We start from the raw sequence: 19,495 nt of genomic DNA, 5'->3' as shown, positions 1-19,495 counted from the left end.
CGTTTTATTGGTCATAATCAAAACTCTAAGTTTTCCCATTCTTTCAAAAATTCCATCAGATACTTCTGATTTTGTTTGTATAGTTAAAAATTCAAGATTGGAACAATCCACATCATCTGGAAATTTCACACACCATAGATATCTTATCGAACCTTGCTCCAAACTTACATCCTTTTCCACTTCACACTTGATGATCTTATTTTCATTCTTTGCTATCCAATGGGCTACATCACGAACCAAGTCATGCATTTTGACACGTTCATCATCCGCCTCCAACAATAAACAAGAACTTACAAGTTTGATTTTGGCTGCAGTCACTTCAGTCCTTACCGCTTCATATGTTTCAACTTCTCCAGCCACACCTAACCCTATTGCACATCTTATTAAACATTCCACTGGAATCTCATAATCTTCGGGGAATACAGAACACAACAGGAAAAGTGATTTAGCTTCATCAGTATCTAGATTATCGTAGCTCAACTGCAGACACTTATAGGGATCTCGCAAACCTTTTGCAATATTGATCGACTTAGAACTTTTCAATTTATTCAACGCAGCAAGCCATATCGCCTCTTCTTTTCCATTCAAGCTACTGGCAACAGCTACAATGGCAACAGGTAATCCTTTACATTCTTTCGAAATTGATTTTGCCAAATGCTTGATGTTTTTAGACATAGGTGCTTTGTTTTGGAAGAGAGTCCACGCTTCTTCATCAGTTAAGATGGGTAGATAAATCTTTTTTTGACAATGCATTGAAATACAAACATCTTCGGATCTAGTGGTAATGAGAATCTTGCAGCCTTTATGGTATTCAGAGGAGGGAATCCCTATGCGACCAAAATCAAGTTTTTCCCACACATCATCCACAATGATAAGAATTTTTTTCTCCTGCATTAGTCTCATGCACAACCGTTGAGATCTTTCCATTTGTTGATCTTCTGGAAATTTATAATGCAATGAACTTGCAATTTTGTCTTGAATAGTTGAAACTTCTACTGTACTAGACACAGGAGCAAAAATAACTTTGTCAAAAAGATGCTCAGCGTCTGCTATCTTCTTAACTTCCATTGCTAATGTGGTTTTACCACAACCCCCCATCCCGTACAATCCAATCATCGCAACTCCATCATCTTTCAGTGCTTCCATTAGTTGATCAAAAGCAGATTTTCTACTGTCAAAATTAATACTTTTTTCTGTGAGAATATCAAAAGTGTTTGAAGGAATTGAGGCAATGTGTTGAAGTTCTATATATTGTCTACCTTCTTGAATGATCTTTTGAAGGTCTATTTTTTTAATTGCCAACTTCTTTCCTAAACGGTATCGCCAAATCCAATTTGGACAGTATCCAAAAAAACAACTCTTTTTGGCATTTGTCTCTTTCAGCAAACTATTCACATATTTTGAATTAATGTTTGCATTCTCCAACCATTTATCAATAACTCCAGCAGTCTCTAAGGTTTGTTTTCGAGCACGTATGACACGATCATCTACATCCTTTATCGTTTGGATCAAGTTGTCTTCTTCTTTATCAAGCTCTTTAACAAAACTATTAAAGCGAAGGGAGTATTGTAATTGATTAATAGCCCCACATGCCACGTCTTTTAAAACATCAGACAAAAATCCATTCAGAATGTCCATCAGTTCACTCTACTGGATTCAACTTAAATAACCTGATAGTACAGATATAAGAGATAAAGAAACATAATTAGTTTTGTACCCAATTAAGAACCAACTCAATAAGTACAAATTTTTATTAGTAAAAAAACAGGCTAATTTCACAAAATGATACGTAAAACTAACCAATATAAGCATCATTTCATAATTTTAAAGAACAATTTTTTTAAAACAAAAAGTTTAAGTTAAATGAAAAATAAATATTCTAATTTAAAAATAGTTATGACTTTTCTAATTTTGTTTTTTATGTTTTGAAGCAATTCTTTGAAGACTATACAAGTTAAGGTAATGAAATATAACCTAATTCAATAAAATAAGATTTATATAACCTAAAGGGAAATAATTAGATGTAAAAAGTCAGATTTTATGTGGAAATTGAGGCTAGGATGGCTAACAAACTTTGAGTTGAATATGTTGTTGGTTTTAATTATTGAACCAAACCTATCTTGACAAATACTGTATGTGACGGAATGAGTCTTTATTTATTACAATCTTTTTCATAAATAATATCTTAACCATAGGATTAAAAAATAAAATATATTATTTATCAAAATATAAATACAGTTTATTCATATCCTCAATTATTGATTAAAATTATTACATATTAATTTAAACTTAATGACATATTTATAAGGTCATTACTTTCACTTATTATTTTTTTGAAATATCTTTTAAAGTAACTAATTTTAAATAAAAATAGGAAAATGATTATTAATATAGATCTAATGATATTATTATTGTATTTACACATTTATAAATTATCTAATAATAAAAAATAATTCTAAAACATTTAATTTCAAATAAATTATATTATAAAATTTATATTTTGACCACGCCCAAAAAAAATCTTCGAGTTTCCTTTTCTTTAAAATTTAACTTTTACAATATCTATATATATATATATATATATATATATATATATATATATATATATATATATATATATATATATATATATGATTATAAACATAAGAAAAAAAAGTAAAAAAGGATATGAAAACTTATATAATATTAAAATTTAGATTTAATTGTCACAACATACTTAAATCTTAACATAATTTCACCCTAGAGAAGGGATAAATTTGAACAACTAATCCTTGACTGGTGAGAAATTATAGAAAATTAAAATTTAAAAAAATGAGAAAGCTTTAATCACGTACCTCTTTGTTTAGAATATTGATGCTATATGTAATGTAAAATAATGGGTGATTTGGTCGGAAAGCAGCTTCAAAGTCTGCTACAAGAAACAGTATCATTGATTTAGAACATTGAATATATGAACTAAAGAAACTAGGATTTGAGCAAAAATATGAAACCTTACCTCTTTAAAATATTGAAAGAAAATTAAATTGAAAAAAAAATCAAATTAATGTATTAAAAATGAAACAGTTGATAATGTTGAATTTAGTGAAAATTAAGAAACAATAGTGATTAAAAAGAATCAGAGATTCTCTGTAGACATTATTATAATAATGGAGTTTGAAGAATGAAAGGAAGAGTTTGGTAATCCCTTAAGTTTTATCTTAATAATAGCAGCAACACTATTGCTCTCTGACTTGCATGCAGGCAATTCACAAACTCTTTCGGTTGGAGAGTGTAGTCCAAACTTTTACATGATAATCACAATTACATAAGCAAAACCCTAGATAAATAAATGGATGATAATGTTACTGGAAATGGAGAAAGTGAAGAGTTGTGAGGATGAAGAAGATGAAGTCAAATATAAAACATATTTTTTAAATTAAATAATTCATTACATGTTTGTTACGTTGACGTGAATTATCGATAGTCATGTTAAAGAAAACAATAATGTCGATGATTTTGAAAAAATAAATCATGAATTTTGAAAAAATAGATTATCTGGTTGAAGAAGAAGAAAGATATGTTAGATAGGTATAAAAATGTGTTGGGTACGAAGATATTGTAGTTTATTCTATATATTATACAGAATATCTGGTTTATTCATATAAAAAGATAAGTAATTTTCTAGTACCATACAATACATATATGATATACTTAGTGATTGGATTCTCCACATGAAAATCCATCCTAAAAAGATAGCAAATATTTTCATCGTTTTTTACCATGACATTCATTTATTAATATTATCAAGACTGTCACAAATGTCTAAATAATACTTCATAACTCAATAATTATATTTATTGATAACAAATAATATGTATTTCATAATGCTTAACATTACATATTTGATAACTACTATGTCATAACATTTTGATCATTTGTTTTATCACATTTCACTTACAAATAATTACACACCACAGTACATATATATGCACATAATTAAATATCATAGATAAGATATCATGAAAAAAGTATTACTTAAGCAAGAATGACTTGTTTGAGTGAAAATTTAATAAACCAAAAGTCATTAAACTCAATATAACTAAAATAACAACATATTTAATCTCAAACTTTACTACATCATTTTGACTCATATTCAAACTTGTTTTGAACTAAAAGTATCTCTTAAGCTTCACCAAATTATCAATTCTAATGTGTCATGTGAAACAATTATTCAATGTAAAAATTAAATCCAAAACATTACATATATACAACAAATAAATTAATAAATTGTAAAATAAAACTAATTTCCCTTAAGTTAATTTTTGTAAACTCTAAACAAAGAATGAGGAAAACTATAGAAGTTAGGGTAATGAAATACAACCTAATTTATAAAAATAAGATTTATATGGAATTGCTAAGTTTAATAGAATCTAGTTAGATGTAAAAATTATATTTTATGTAGATAATCCATTTTATGGCACTCTTGTCGGTATTGCTCTGTTATACTGTTTTAAATCCAGTCAATTTAACAAGGGGACTGTCCCAGACACAAAGTTTAAAAAGTTAAGTCAATTAAAGAATTGACCTGGTTTAATGTTTCATAAATTAAAAGAAAGAATTGAACTGTATCTAGTTTCAAGACTAGATTAAAGATAAGCGGGGAAATATATATCAATCCATGCTTGCATAAGTTAAAGAAACAACATAATATTGACGATAAATGCGACATAAATAAACTTAAACATCTTGCTTTTATCCTCCAAAAAACAGTACATTTAGAAACTAACACTCATTCTTAGAAAAATCACCAATAAGACCAAATATATGTTTATGGAGAAACAAAAATTACATATAAAACCAAAGTGTTTGGTTACGACTTCACAAAAAGTCAAAACATTTTGTTTGGACATCAACAAAGTCATTAATTGTAAAATAACCCTCGAAAAAATTGTAGATTTTTGTAGTAAATACTTCTAAAATATTTAATTTTCAAATAAATGATATTATAAAATTTAAATTTTGACCACGCCCAACAAAAATCGTCAAGTTTCCTTTTCTTTAAAATTTAACTTTTACAATATATATATATATATATATATATATATATATATATATATATATATATATAATTATAAACATAAGAAAAAAAGCTAAGGATATGTAAACATATATAATATTAAAATTTAGATTTAATTTTCATAACATACTTAAATCTTAACATAGTTTCACTCTAGAGAAGGCATAAATTTGAGCAAGTAATCACGGGTGAGAAATTATGGAAAATTAAAATTTAAGAAATGAGAAAGCTTTAATCACTTACCTCTTTGTTTAGAATATTGATGCTATATGTAATATACAATAATGGGTGATTTGGTTAGAAAGAGGCTTCAAAGTCTGCTACAAGAAACAGTATCATTGATTTAGAACATTGAATATATGAAATAAAGAAACTAGGATTTGAGCAAAAATATGAAACCTTATGTCTTTAAAATATTTTCGCTAAGACTGAATTATATATTTGTATGATTTTATGATCCAAATGTTGAGTACTGTATGAGTTGCTGCGGTGAAATGAAGAACAATTAGGACATGAACATGAGAAGGATATCATGCAAAAATAACCTTGTATTCGAACAAAAAATGTTTCAGATTCTTTGATTGCAAGGAAAGAAAATTAAATTGAAAAAAAAATCAAATTGATGTATTAAAAATGAAACAATTGATTAATGTTGAGTTTAGTGAAGATATTATTAATCAGGGAAGTGTTAATCAAGAGACAAAAGTGATTAAAAAAAATCAGAGATTTTCTATAGACATTATTGCAATTGAGCTTGAACAACAAAAGGAAGAGTTTGGTAATCCCATGTTTGAAGTTATCTCTATAAAGTGTTTGCAATAATTTGTAACCATTTCAAAGTTTAAACTTTGAAAGGGAAAATTAAACCAAAATGGCTTAGTTTATGAATAAAACGTATAATTAATCTATTTTAAACTTAATCACATATTTATAAAGTCATTACTTTCATTTATAAACTTATAGTTTTTTAATGTATCAATATTTTGTACAAGTATTCTGTTACTTTCTTGCTTGACGAGAAAAATATAGTTTTAGATTTCATTATCGACGTTATTTTTTAAAGAAAATATCTATTCAATTAAAAATAAATAAATATATTTTTCAATTTCAATATAGTAGTATTTAATATGCTACTAAATAATTTTTATGTTTAATTATATATAATATCTATTAAATAAAAATATAAAGTTAATGAATATTGATGGGTGACTTGGTCAGAAAGAGACTTCAAAGTCTGCTACAAGAATATCTGATCTAAAGAAATTTGCAACAAGGATTTTGAGCAAAAATATGAAACCTTACCTCTTAAAAATATTGTCGCTACAGAAGATTCAAGAACTTCTGAATTATATATTTGTCAAGATCGGTGAGTTTATGATCCGAATGTTGAGTACCATATGAGTTGCTATGGTGAAATGAAGAACAATTATAGGACACGGACATGCAAATGAAGAAAAAATGAAGATAGATGGTCTTTTATTCTTTTCCAAAATGTTTCATATTCTTTGAGTGCAAGGAAAGAAAAATCAATTATTGAAGTATTAAAATTGAAACTGTTAAAAAGCAGAGATTCTGTGTAGACATTATTGAAGAATGAAAGGAAGAATTTGGCAATCCCTAGTTTGAAGTTATGCCTAAAGTGTTTGCAATAACTTGTGTGATCCTCCATTAATTTCTGGAAATTGTTCATCATCCACGAATTTTGCAAATGAAAGGCAACTTGGATTCTCAGAAAAGTTCCTTCACTTGTAACCATGGAAGAACAAAGGTCACAATAAATGAAAATGTCTAAGTTTATCCAAGCAAGGTATCTTAAAGGCACACATAAACCGAAAATATTTTTACGGTGTTAAACTAAATGTTTACACATTAATTATGATCTTTATAATTGTTATAATAAGATACTATATAATAACTTCATGCTGATTATTGCACTTATAAATAATCTCTTACCAAGTACTCTTAACTATTTTCAGTTTGAAATGATTTATTTGTTAAGACAAAATTGTCTATAAAATTTATATGTTTAAACACTCTTATATATGTTTTGAAATTTAACCAAATAATACTAAACGGAATGAAAATATGAAGATGATATATCTACAATAGAATAAGCAAAAACAATAAGCAAAAACATAAGTATTAAGATCAAAATCCACAATCATCTAGCAACATAGGAAAACCTTAGAAAAATTCTTAGGCATATATGCAACATAGAACAACCTAAGTTAAAACATCTATGAGAGTTATGCTAAACGCGTAAACTCTACTGTATCAAAAATTAATGAGTTAAACTCTCAAAGGATAAAAGTGTTAAAGTATCGAGACAATGTTTTGGTAAAATCCTTAAAGTGCCTTAAGAAAAAATCCAAAAATATGTAGAAACCAAAACGTGCTAAACCAATGGTTGCTTCACACGACAAAACAGAGGAAGACACAAGATTCAAGACAACAGCTCTGTCTAACGGATATCTTTCGAAGAGTCATTTAAATAGAAGATGATTCGAAGTAAGAATCAAGAGCATAGCTTCCAACAAAAATATCATCGTACAAAGAGAAGAAAAAGTGTTTAGAGAAAAGTATAGAGAAACTCGAGCTCAAAGAGAATATGTGAGAAAAGAAAAAGCAAAAACAAGTCAAGAAACACTCTCAAGCGTCATTGTAATATTAGCTTATAATTTGTAAGTAGAGAGAAAAGAGAAAAACACTCATAGAGAATGCAGACTGAATTGTATTGAACATATATCCTCTCTATGAGAATGTTAAAAAAAAAAAAAAAAAAAAAGCGTTCTAATGACGTGAAAGTAATCATTTGATTGCAATTCTGAAGAGAATTAAAACACTTGTTGTTTAACTCAAGGGAGTTAAGGATTACTAGACATCATATCAGATTGATATCATGATTGTCTAGTAGAAATCAGGAGTGGGTAAAACTCAACTAGTTTAGGATAAGAGAAGTTATTTGTTGACTAGGGATACTGGGAGTGGTGAAGAATACTGCACAATCAGGATTAGGTGAAACTCAACTAGGCAACAGATCATAGTGATACCAAGAGTGCCTAAGGATACCAAGAGTGGTGAGAATACTCAGTTGTAATTTTGTTGAAAGATTATTGTAGAATCCTCTAAGGTTATAGAGGAGACTAAATGTAGTTCAGTTGGACTGAACCAATATAAAAATATTTGTGCATTTACTATTTAATTTTATCTCAATGCTTCTCTTATAAAACCTATACTTGTATTTTTATTTTAATATAAGAGTTTCTTATACTAAAGGATTATTTATTAAAGAGGAAGTCTTTACAAACGTTTCAGCATGAATTCTGAATAACACTCAAAGAATTTATCGTTTGAAATTATTCGTAAGATCGAACGTTTAACAACTCACTTGAAAAATCTTATACCTCGACAAAAGTATTATATCATAAAGGTTGTGAAAAGGTTTCTCCTTCTAGTGCTTTCAAGTGCTTCATTATTTTGTTCCCGATGAATTTGGTTTTTATATACATTTTTGTTTTGTTTTTTTAATAAAGCAACCTAATATGTATATTAATATTATTAGAAACACTTGTTTGAGTTGCAGGCAATTCACAAACTATTCATGGTGGCATTTCTAGAGTTATCTGGTATCTGATAGAACTTTACAAAAACAAGTGAGGTTATGTGTATTATGAAATTTACAGTTCATAATGAAGGCATGCATGATATCTCCTATTGGCATACCAAGATACTTGAAAGGTATCTACAGTTTAGAACCCTATAAAGAAAATTTTATCGAAATCCTTTCCGATTCCATTCCTCCAATTTTTGTTTTGTGGTAGTTTATCCAAAGTCCTAACACTAACTCAAAGCATCTTATGGTAAATAGGTTTTCTTTTGTTAGTTTTGTTGGGTACAAACAAAGTTTCACGAAAATAAGAGATAGATATGAATTTATATACACACAATATATCTCTGTTAGTAAGAGACCTTTTGAAGTAGATCCAAACAAATTCGTGAGAGTTTAATCCAAAACGAATAATATTTTATTAGTATGGAGATATGTGTATATTAATTGAACCTCTTGGATGATACGAGAACCAAGTTTCATGTATTGGTCTTTTGTCCTTCCTTCAATAATCTCCCCGCTTTGACTTTCCGTTGGATGCTGCATGGTTCCTCGCTTCTTTCCACATCTTCCGTCATTGTACAGTCAAGTCTTCAAAGCATTGAAAAAGCATGGCTTCTTCCCCTATATCCTTTTCCGAGCATGCAGCTTCATAGTGTCAATTCTTATAGAAGAAGATAAAAGGATGTCCTTAATACTATATTTATTTTATTAATCTAAAGCCTAATTTATTGACAGTACACTATTAAAAGATAAATATTATTGTACTTCTACTATATAAAAAGTAATAAATAAATAAATAACTCTTTCGAAATAACTCACATTATAGTTTATTTACCAAGTCCTTCTTTAAATTCATAAATAAATATCAGTTTAAAAATTACCTTTCCAACCAGACTTTGCCCCATGAATTGATTTGACAGCTAAAACAAAGGTATTTGAAAGAATTTACTATCTGATATTTACTTTTTACAATATATTGATGAAAAAGAAAATAAGTTCACAACAGTATTGTGTGTCCATTTAGAATGAACCCTTGTACAAAAGAAATGTGAGAGGTTAATTCTTATGGGAAGTTGGAATCAAATAGTATTAGATAAAATACAATTAAATGATGACAATTTTATAAATATAATCATAATAATTTATACGGTTTTTTTAGTGAATATTATATAGTTATTTATTCTGTTTTTTATTTGGAACTTATAATTTTGTTTGTTATTATATATAGTTTTACTTTCTCGTAAACAAGATACATTGATAGAGTATCATAAAAGTCTACCTCAATTAGTTTTGTAAGATTATTATGTTAAATGAATAGGAATAACACATTATAATATATATATATATATATATATATATATATATATATATATAAGTGAGATGTTATTTTTAATTTAGTAGTTGTTTTTGTAAAGATAAATTAAACTTATTTATAATAATTGGTCACGTATAATGAGAAATGAAGTTATAGGTATGTTAATACTTTTGTGAGTCAATTCCATGATAATTTAAGATTGTTGGTTTGATGGGAGAATATAATGGTTTTTAGGTGGGGTGTAGGGAAGGAAATGGGGGTGGGAGATGTGTGTATAATATGGGCCTCATCCCCATATTATACCTATATGCGCGTCCATTTCCACTCATCTACTATTCAAATATTAATTAATGATTTATTTATGAAAAAAAAATTATAATAAATTAAACATAATATTATCAAATACTAGATATTGAAAAAAATATATTTATATTTAAATATTAAAAAATTATAATTATATAAAATATTAAATAATAAATATAGATAAAAATAAAAATATGATAGATAAAAAAATTATATATATATATATATATATATATATATATATTCGTTTTTTACTTAATTTAAAATAATTAAATATTACTCATACTTATATATAATCAATATTAAAATTCTATCAAAATTAATAAGTTTGAATCATATTTACATAGATAAGTTCCTTTATCATTTATAAATGATAAACTTTTTACATTATTTTAATAACATTATTTTTTTTAATTACTTTATAACTGAATAATATTATTTTAATAACTTTTTTACATTATTTAATTGTAAATATATCATTTTTTATATATTTATTTTATTAAAACGAGTAAAGAATCTCTGATTTTTTTTATGATAACAAAAAATATTAAAAGTATTATTATTATAATTCTGAAATAAATATAAATAATTTTATAATTTTATTATAGATTATTTTTATTGTTGAATGTAATTTTTTACAAAAATAAATTATTTTAATTTTTAGAAAATGATTAAGTAAAAATATATAAAATCAGAAAAACAGTTAAATTTTAAAAAATCAATTAAAATGAATAATGACAAATCAGAAAAAAAATTATTAAATTAAAAAAAATACTATTTAGACAAAAAAAAATGTGTACATTAAGATAATAAGGAATTCTCTTTATATATTTATATATTAGTATAAATAATACCTTAAAAAGTATATATTCTCTGATGGTCAGCTGTCAAGCTATCAAGTCACGTGAATCCTAATTAGTGATAAATAGACAACTATTCATTCTTTAATCATCCATTTAACAATTAAAAATAATCATATTTTATTTTAAATTTTATTTATATTTATTATTATCATATAAATGTAATATTTTATCATTAAGCTAAGTTTTCACTTTAAAAGTGTGATTTGGCTGATCTAAAGGCTAATAACAGTTATAGAAAAGATCAGATAATCAAATTTATATCCACAGCTCAAATTTATAATAAACAAACTGTTTTGATTTATTAAAAATTTAATCAAAAAATATTATCCATTTAATAAAATTTCCATCATTTTTATCCATTGCTAATCTTTTACCAACAATTATTCAATTCAATCCTAAAACTAATATTTCCAAGAATAAAATTATATTTCAAAAGTAAGTTTATAAAGCAAGTCTATAAACTTTCTTTTGAAAAAAAAAATTAAGGAGATAAGTTCAAAAATTATTTAATTTTAAAAAGTTAATTTGATTAGTTAATCATAGATGATTTTTTTTTCTTTTAAGATTCAATATATGACTATAAAATAATGTATTCATTTCTTAACAGAACTTCGTGAAAGTGTCACAGGCGGTCCAAATGCGATGAACATGGAGTTTCATTGAAGGAAAAGCTTCAATTAATAGACTAAGGTCATTCACGAGATGCATACCTTAAAGAAATTATGGACCCAAAAAGAAATTGCAGAATAAAGTGTCACTAATATTTTTTATAAATTAAAAAATATTAAATATAAGATGTAAAATTAACGAAAACTGTGATTCCTAAGTAGAAAATACGAAGGCAACCTAAGTAATGCATGGTTTACTCTGCAGAGGAAGCTTTTAGGGAGAAAGTACTAGAATGCAATGCTGTCCATGTGAAATTAGCTTCAAATGACACTTTTGTTTTCTAATTAGGATATGGGTTGAATGATAGTAGTAATACTGTAAAAGAAAAGTTGGGATAATAAAAAGTTAGGATTAATTATATGTTTTGTCTTTTAACTTTTAGTATAAATTAGAATTAGTTTTTTCTAATTTTATCTTCAACTGTTCTTTACTTCATGGTATTTATTCTAGACTGTTTATATTTCAAAAACACTACCAGTTTCAATATTTGCAATTTTAATTTCTATAATACTCTTAAATTTTATTTACCATGTTACCTAGAGTTTACTTTATCATTACTTTCAATCACCAAATAAGTAAAAAAAATAAACATTTTTTTTACAATTTATTTACATATTTTAATGAATCATAAAATATAGGTTCAACTTTAACAACAATGCATGAACACCAAAATCGATCATCTGGTTTAAATAAATAAAGAAAATAGAATGTAATACTATTTTTTGACGGAATACTAGAAGTAGTAGAGTTTACCGGGTTTACGGAAGTAAAGAATGTAGTGATTGAAGAAAAGAAAAAATCGTAAGAAATTGACAACAAAAACTACAAAATAGCGCAGATTTAGAGAGAAAGGAGACAAATGCATGGGGATGAGATTTGAAGTGTCTCTCTGTGAGCCAAGTTTCATCCTCAACGGTGCACGTTCAACCTGCCAGCCTGTCACTTCCTTCTCCCTCAAATCAAAAGAACGGTTCAAATTCCTCGTTTCTTTTCCTAAAACTAAAAACCTCTTCAGTCTCACCTTATAATTCGTTCCACTACATTGCATGTTTATCCTATGATCTTGTTCTTTTTCCTTATTTTCTTCACAATGGCACATTTTTAATATTAAATTAAAAAATATCAATCAAATTTGTCATAATATCTCCTCTTCCATATAAGGGACTCACTCACCTATTCTCAACCACACACTCTCTCACTCTCTCTGGTGTTTCTTTCTTTCAACACACACTCACAAAGAGAGACTCACACAGAGAGTGATGACATCTATGGCTGCTATAGGTTCTCTGAATGTACCATGTGCTGCTTCTGCCTCCTCTTCAAGTGGAGGAAGGAAAACCGTTCCACGCAGTCTTTCATTCTCCGCATCACAACTTTCTGGAGATAAGATTTCCACCGATTCAGTTTCGGTTGCTCCAAGAAGAGTTCGTAATCCAGTTATTGTGTCTCCCAAGGCGGTTTCTGATTCCCAAAACTCCCAGACCTGTCTTGATCCCGATGCTAGCAGAGTAAGTTTACCTCTTTCTTTACTACTTAGTTTTTCTTTTTTCTTTCACTGTTACAGTTTGAAATTAGTGTATATGTGAAAATCGACTATCTTGTGTTTGTTTGGGTGATGAGGAGAGAGGGTCTTTTGGATCAAGTTGAAAAAATGAATTTTTTAGATCATGGTAGTTGATCTTGATCCTTTGGTGGTTGAATTGGATGTGGGTTGGTTCTGATTATGATTATGATTGCAAGTAAAAGTGTTTGGCTGATGATAATGTTTGTAGAGTGTGCTTGGCATTATACTTGGAGGTGGTGCTGGGACTCGTCTTTACCCACTGACCAAGAAGAGGGCAAAGCCAGCTGTTCCTCTTGGAGGAAACTATAGGCTGATTGATATCCCTGTTAGCAATTGCTTGAATAGCAATGTGTCCAAGATCTATGTTCTCACTCAATTCAATTCTGCGTCCCTGAATCGACACCTTTCTCGTGCTTATGCAAGCAACATGGGAGGCTACAAAAATGAGGGTTTTGTTGAGGTTCTTGCTGCTCAGCAGAGTCCTGAGAATCCTAATTGGTTCCAGGTAATAACACTGTCTTAGTGCCTCAACTCTAGTTTTTTGCATTTCCTTTTATGACCTTAACTATCCCTTGATTTAATTCTTTAACAAACTTGATGCGATCATTGCAGGGTACTGCAGATGCTGTGAGGCAGTATTTATGGCTTTTTGAAGAGCACAATGTTTTGGAGTTTTTGGTTCTGGCTGGTGATCATTTGTATCGAATGGATTATGAGAAATTTATCCAAGCGCACAGGGAGAGTGATGCTGATATCACTGTCGCTGCCTTGCCGATGGATGAAAAGCGTGCCACTGCATTTGGTCTGATGAAGATCGATGAAGAGGGGCGTATAATTGAATTCGCCGAAAAGCCCAAAGGAGAACAGTTGAAAGCTATGAAGGTAAGCCCGTATAAAATAACACACTGTCATGTGTTGTATTTACCTGGAAATGTTCTGGAAATCAATGCCAGAACATTGCTTACTAAGACTTTTGACATTTTTTTTTCCCTACTAGGTTGATACTACTATTTTGGGTCTTGATGACGAGAGAGCAAAGGAAATGCCTTTCATTGCTAGCATGGGTATATATGTTGTTAGCAAAAATGTGATGTTAGACCTGCTCCGTGAGAAGTTTCCTGGTGCAAATGACTTTGGGAGTGAAGTGATTCCTGGTGCAACTTCTATTGGATTGAGAGTATGTGTTCCTTCCATCTGTTTAATATTAAGAAGACTCTTATGCTATTTTCATGCATTTATTGATAATACTGCACGACATGTTTGTGTATTCACAGGTGCAAGCTTACTTGTACGATGGCTACTGGGAAGACATTGGTACAATTGAGGCTTTCTATAATGCAAATCTGGGAATCACCAAAAAGCCTGTGCCTGACTTCAGGTGAACTATATAGACCATTTAATATTGAGAAATGTATCTCAATGATAGTGTACTGTGGTTATGTTGATGTGTTTATGCTTTTCTGTATATTGATTGCATGCAGCTTCTATGATCGTTCGTCTCCAATTTACACCCAACCACGATATTTGCCTCCATCTAAGATGCTTGATGCTGATGTCACTGATAGTGTTATCGGTGAAGGATGTGTGATTAAGGTAAGTCTTTTAGAACCTTCACACTATACTTTATATCTTCCATGTTTGAGATTTATATAATTCTTACAAAGATGTCAAATTTAACATGACTGATTTTTTAAAGGAAACTAACCTTGTATTCCATATTTTGTTCCATAGAACTGCAAAATTCACCACTCTGTGGTGGGGTTGAGATCTTGCATATCAGAAGGAGCAATTATTGAAGAGACCCTATTAATGGGGGCAGATTATTATGAGGTAATATAATGTGGTAAAGTTGCATTGACAGATACACCTAGTATTTCCAAGTTTACTAATGAAGGTTTGACGTATGAAAGTGCTTGAAACACTTATTTATTGTAAGTTTGTAATGGAAAAAATTGGTTTTCTGATTGTTGTATACCAGACTGATGCTGATAAGAGGTTTCTGGCTGCTAAAGGCAGTGTTCCAATTGGTATTGGCAAGAACACTCATATCAGAAAGGCAATTATCGACAAGAATGCTCGAATTGGAGACAATGTGAAGGTGAGGGTAGTAGCTTAGGTGATTTGGATATTGTTTCTAAATTAAAAATGAACTTTCGTCTAAATAACCTCCAAAATATAAAAAACACTGACAAAACTATAGCTGTTTTATATATTAACAGTTACAAATAATTGATTTTGGCCAATAGTGTATTTATTTATAACCTGTGTGATTCTCTTTTTAATTAATGATCATGTCAGACTCTTAATTAAATATGTAATCTGAGTCATTAATCTTAACTGATGATTGTGGTTAAATATTCCCATTTCTCACTTTTGGTTCCAATGGATATAGATTTTAAACGCTGACAATATCCAAGAAGCTGCAAGGGAAACAGATGGGTATTTCATTAAAAGTGGGATTGTGACAGTAATCAAGGATGCTTTAATTCCTAGTGGAACTGTCATCTAAATCCACCCAAAATCAGATGTTGTTCTGTTCCAAATGCAAATGGTGTCTGATGAGCTCGTTGTCACCGCCGGAGAGTTTATCAAGCTCTGCTTTCCACGCCTAGTGCAGGCTTTCTTTCTGTTTCATCATAGTGTATCTTTAGGCAGTAGCTTGTAAATAATAGCGGAAGATGATGACCTGTTTTGAGCAATAGCTCTGTAAAGTTTATTTAATCAATTCAATAAATGTTTCAGTATTTCGTGCTAACTACTGTGTAGCAAGGAAAGGGACCATGTCTACTTAACGGTGTTTGATTAAAAAAACAAACGGGAGAAACCTCAGACACAGTGCCCAGATTGTTACAGATTAAAAATAATTAGTTTAATTAGGTAATTTAGCTTTTAAAAAATAAAAGCTAATTTGTGTCTGTATATGATCTTAGAAAAGCCTTCTTCAAATAGCCGAATAACAGTTGATCATTTAATCAAGTTTTTTATTTTTATTATGTAAGTGAATTCACTTCTAATTTATTGTTTGTAATTATTTTATTGGCTTTTGATAATCACTTTCTTAAAAAATCATTTTCTTTTATTTAGGAGATGATTTAAATAAATTATTTTTTATATAATAAACACCTTATTGAAAGATTGTAAATGTCCTATCTTTTGAACCTTTCCATCAGATAATTATAAATTTTTTTCTCATCAATGGTTTATTTTTTATTTTTTATTTTTTTTTACTTTTAGAATTCTCATTTTTGTAATAATATTTCTGTTTTAAATAATAAATTTATCCATTTATCCATTTTTTTGTAAGGTGTTTTACTTTTTTATATAGACTTAAATTTATGGATTTTTTTTTATAAAGTGTTCAGCTTAGAGGTTTAACATCTTCTTTCACAATGGTACATTTTTTAAATAAAACATATGATTCTTGGTAATGATCCTATTATACTCAAAATGTAAGTGAACAAATTTGAACATGGAATGAAATCAAACATAAAAACTTACAATCTAATTGATTTGAGATCGTATTTGCTCACTCCTACAGTTGTGTAGAACTTATTAGCAAGAATAGCTTTATTATTTGATATAACTGAAGAAAAAAAATACTATAAAATGAGTAACATAATTTAAATTGTCATGGTAGAAGCTATACTTTAAATTAGATTGTGAGAAAAATATTTAAACTTACCACTTGCCATGATAATAAATTAACAATTGATCAAAACATCAACAAAGTTTCCAATAACAAACTATTCAACTCTATGCCATCCCATGTCAATTTACATAAAGAGAAATTATATTAGGAGTGCAGAAATATTCATTAGACTAATAAATTAATGATATATTTTATCATTTAACTATCACCATTTAAAGTTACTTTTTTTTATAACGTGTACATATTTTATTATTAGATTTTTTTTACTATTAGTTGTTTTCATTCTTTAAAATATATCATACAAATAACATATCATAAAATAATTGTAAAAAACTTAAAAAAATGCCATTTTTTTTAAACTATCATTTGATAGAAATTTGATTGATCGGTAAAGTATTTGAAAATTAAGATGATTGATATTAAAACATGTGAAAAAAAATTATTTGATAAAATTTATAAATAATTATAATAGTAGTAAAATGTGTAATAAATATTTTATCAACATTTTTTTTCATTTTAGACATTTCAAAGTCCTTAAAATTTCATATCATAACATTTTTTTAACTAGAGTGGAAATAAATATTTTCCAAATTCAGACATAAGCCTAACCTGTTTGAAAATATTCGGCCCATTTCAGCGATCCAGTATTCCCTACCAAGAATCATTAGCCATTTTATTTCTAAGAGAACACAGTTTTTCGAAACTAATGGGATGAACCAAAATGCACAAACGAGTAACAAATGGAAATTATTTATATATTCCATTATACATAGATAGAACATTTAATAATATAATGGAATATTTTAATTAAGTAAGTTAATTTTGATAAATACAAAATGATTTATTTATTTAATAAAATAAATAATTAAATTATTACTCTTTCTTTTTAAATTATTACATACTTTTATATTTTAAAATAAATATCACAGTTTTTTAATATCATTATTACAAAGTTACATGTACTTTTGAAATTATATTATTTTAATATAATAAAAATGTAAATATAAAAAGGAAGGACATACATTAACCAGTTTTAACTATTTTACCAAATTATTTTTGGATAAATTAAACCATTTCTTCAAGTCAGAGTTTTAACTTACAATATATTGATATTTATATAAAGAATAGTTAGAAAATATAATTTGTTTTGGTCTCAACTCAATTCTATATTCTAATCATAGTGATATTAATACATTTTTGTGATAGTAAATTCACATTAAACATTGCACCATAATTATAATGTGTTTTAGAAAAAGAAATTCAAAAATAATCCCACACCTAATTGTATGTATATATATATATATATATATATATATATATATATATATATATAGAGAGAGAGAGAGAGAGAGAGAGAGAGAGAGAGAGAAACATATTTCTTAAAAAGATATATAAGTTTAGGAAACAACATATTTGTACCTTTCAATTAATATGTAAATAAGATGATAATTGAATACATGGTATAAGTATAACCTTCTCCAAAGTTCAATCTCATGACATCTCACAATTTTGTTTCTCTAATAATATAGCATTTACATTTAGAAAAAAACTGATTGAGTTTTATAAAATTTGTGGAACATCTTATTTATGAGAATAATCTTTTATCGGATATATGTTTCTTGAGAAAGTAGGCTTTGATATCAAAGTTGTCCTATTCTTTTTCAATTTCAAATTAATGTTTTATAGATTAAATAAAAAATGTTAAAATGATTATAATATATTATTTTGTAATTAAGTAATCCAAATATCAAATTTATCACTAAACAAATGATAAAGTTGATCGTTTTATCACTTAGAGTGAAAGATTCTACGATAATAAAAGTTTTGTTAATGTGAAATGAAATTTTTTTTTTCTTGAACTAATTATATTAATTTAGTTATATTTATTGTATATTAAAAAAAATTAAAATGTGAATTGTATTAATTCATTTAACAGATCATATTAACACAAATCATATGTATCTAATATTTCATATGGTATAACACCCTCTTATGATTTTTTTTTCTAAAGTATAATATATGATATTGATATATCTAAATGTGTCTAGAATACAATTCTATAACAACGTAATAACATTCACCGTTCCCCAAATATTACTAGAATGTTTAGTCATAATGGATTGCACGAAGAACTACACTATTATGTGTCACACCACTGCAAAAGAAAAAAAAGACATGGTGATCAATGTCGGAGTGTAGCAGTGACAACCTTATTCACTGAGAAGGAGTGACATCTGATAAACAAGAAAAAAAGATCTTAGGACCAAAAATTAATTACTTTAAACTTACAATGAAAATCAAAGAAATTGAAACAGTTTCTTCTCTATTGATTTTTTACTTCATCAATAATTTTGAACAAAAACTGTATACTTTCGTTTAGTTATTTTCTTTTCTTTCATTTAATTTCATTATCTGAAATTTTCTGCATACATGTTTTTATTTTGTCCATTTTACTGTATAAGACAG

The 19,495-nt window shown here is 27.6% G+C and overlaps 2 protein-coding genes across 2 annotated transcripts; one reads left to right on the top strand and one right to left on the bottom strand.

The window, feature by feature from the left end:
- Positions 1–9: 9 nt before the first annotated feature.
- Positions 10–1,655, bottom strand: LOC148203152 (disease resistance protein At4g27190-like; the record flags this gene model as incomplete). The annotated part of the gene is made up of 1 exon (XM_088105700.1): positions 10–1,655. A coding segment is annotated over exon 1 (1,629 nt), but the record flags the coding sequence as incomplete, so codon positions are not given.
- An 11,326-nt stretch (positions 1,656–12,981) lies between these two features.
- LOC148203151 (glucose-1-phosphate adenylyltransferase small subunit 2, chloroplastic) lies at positions 12,982–16,135 on the top strand. Its single transcript, XM_088105689.1, has 9 exons — positions 12,982–13,324; positions 13,589–13,885; positions 13,993–14,262; positions 14,378–14,557; positions 14,655–14,758; positions 14,862–14,973; positions 15,112–15,210; positions 15,359–15,478; positions 15,773–16,135. The coding sequence occupies exons 1-9, from the start codon at positions 13,076–13,078 to the stop codon at positions 15,887–15,889; spliced, it is 1,548 nt and encodes a 515-aa protein (XP_087961815.1). The 5' UTR covers positions 12,982–13,075; the 3' UTR covers positions 15,890–16,135.
- Positions 16,136–19,495: the final 3,360 nt, after the last annotated feature.

The sequence above is a fragment of the Vigna umbellata genome, chromosome 2, assembly GCF_029865625.1.
Source record: "Vigna umbellata cultivar VRB3 chromosome 2, Vumbellata_1.0, whole genome shotgun sequence".
Lineage (NCBI taxonomy): Eukaryota > Viridiplantae > Streptophyta > Magnoliopsida > Fabales > Fabaceae > Vigna > Vigna umbellata.
The sequence above is the reverse complement of the archived record's forward strand: the minus strand, read 5'-3'. Positions and strand labels throughout refer to the sequence as shown.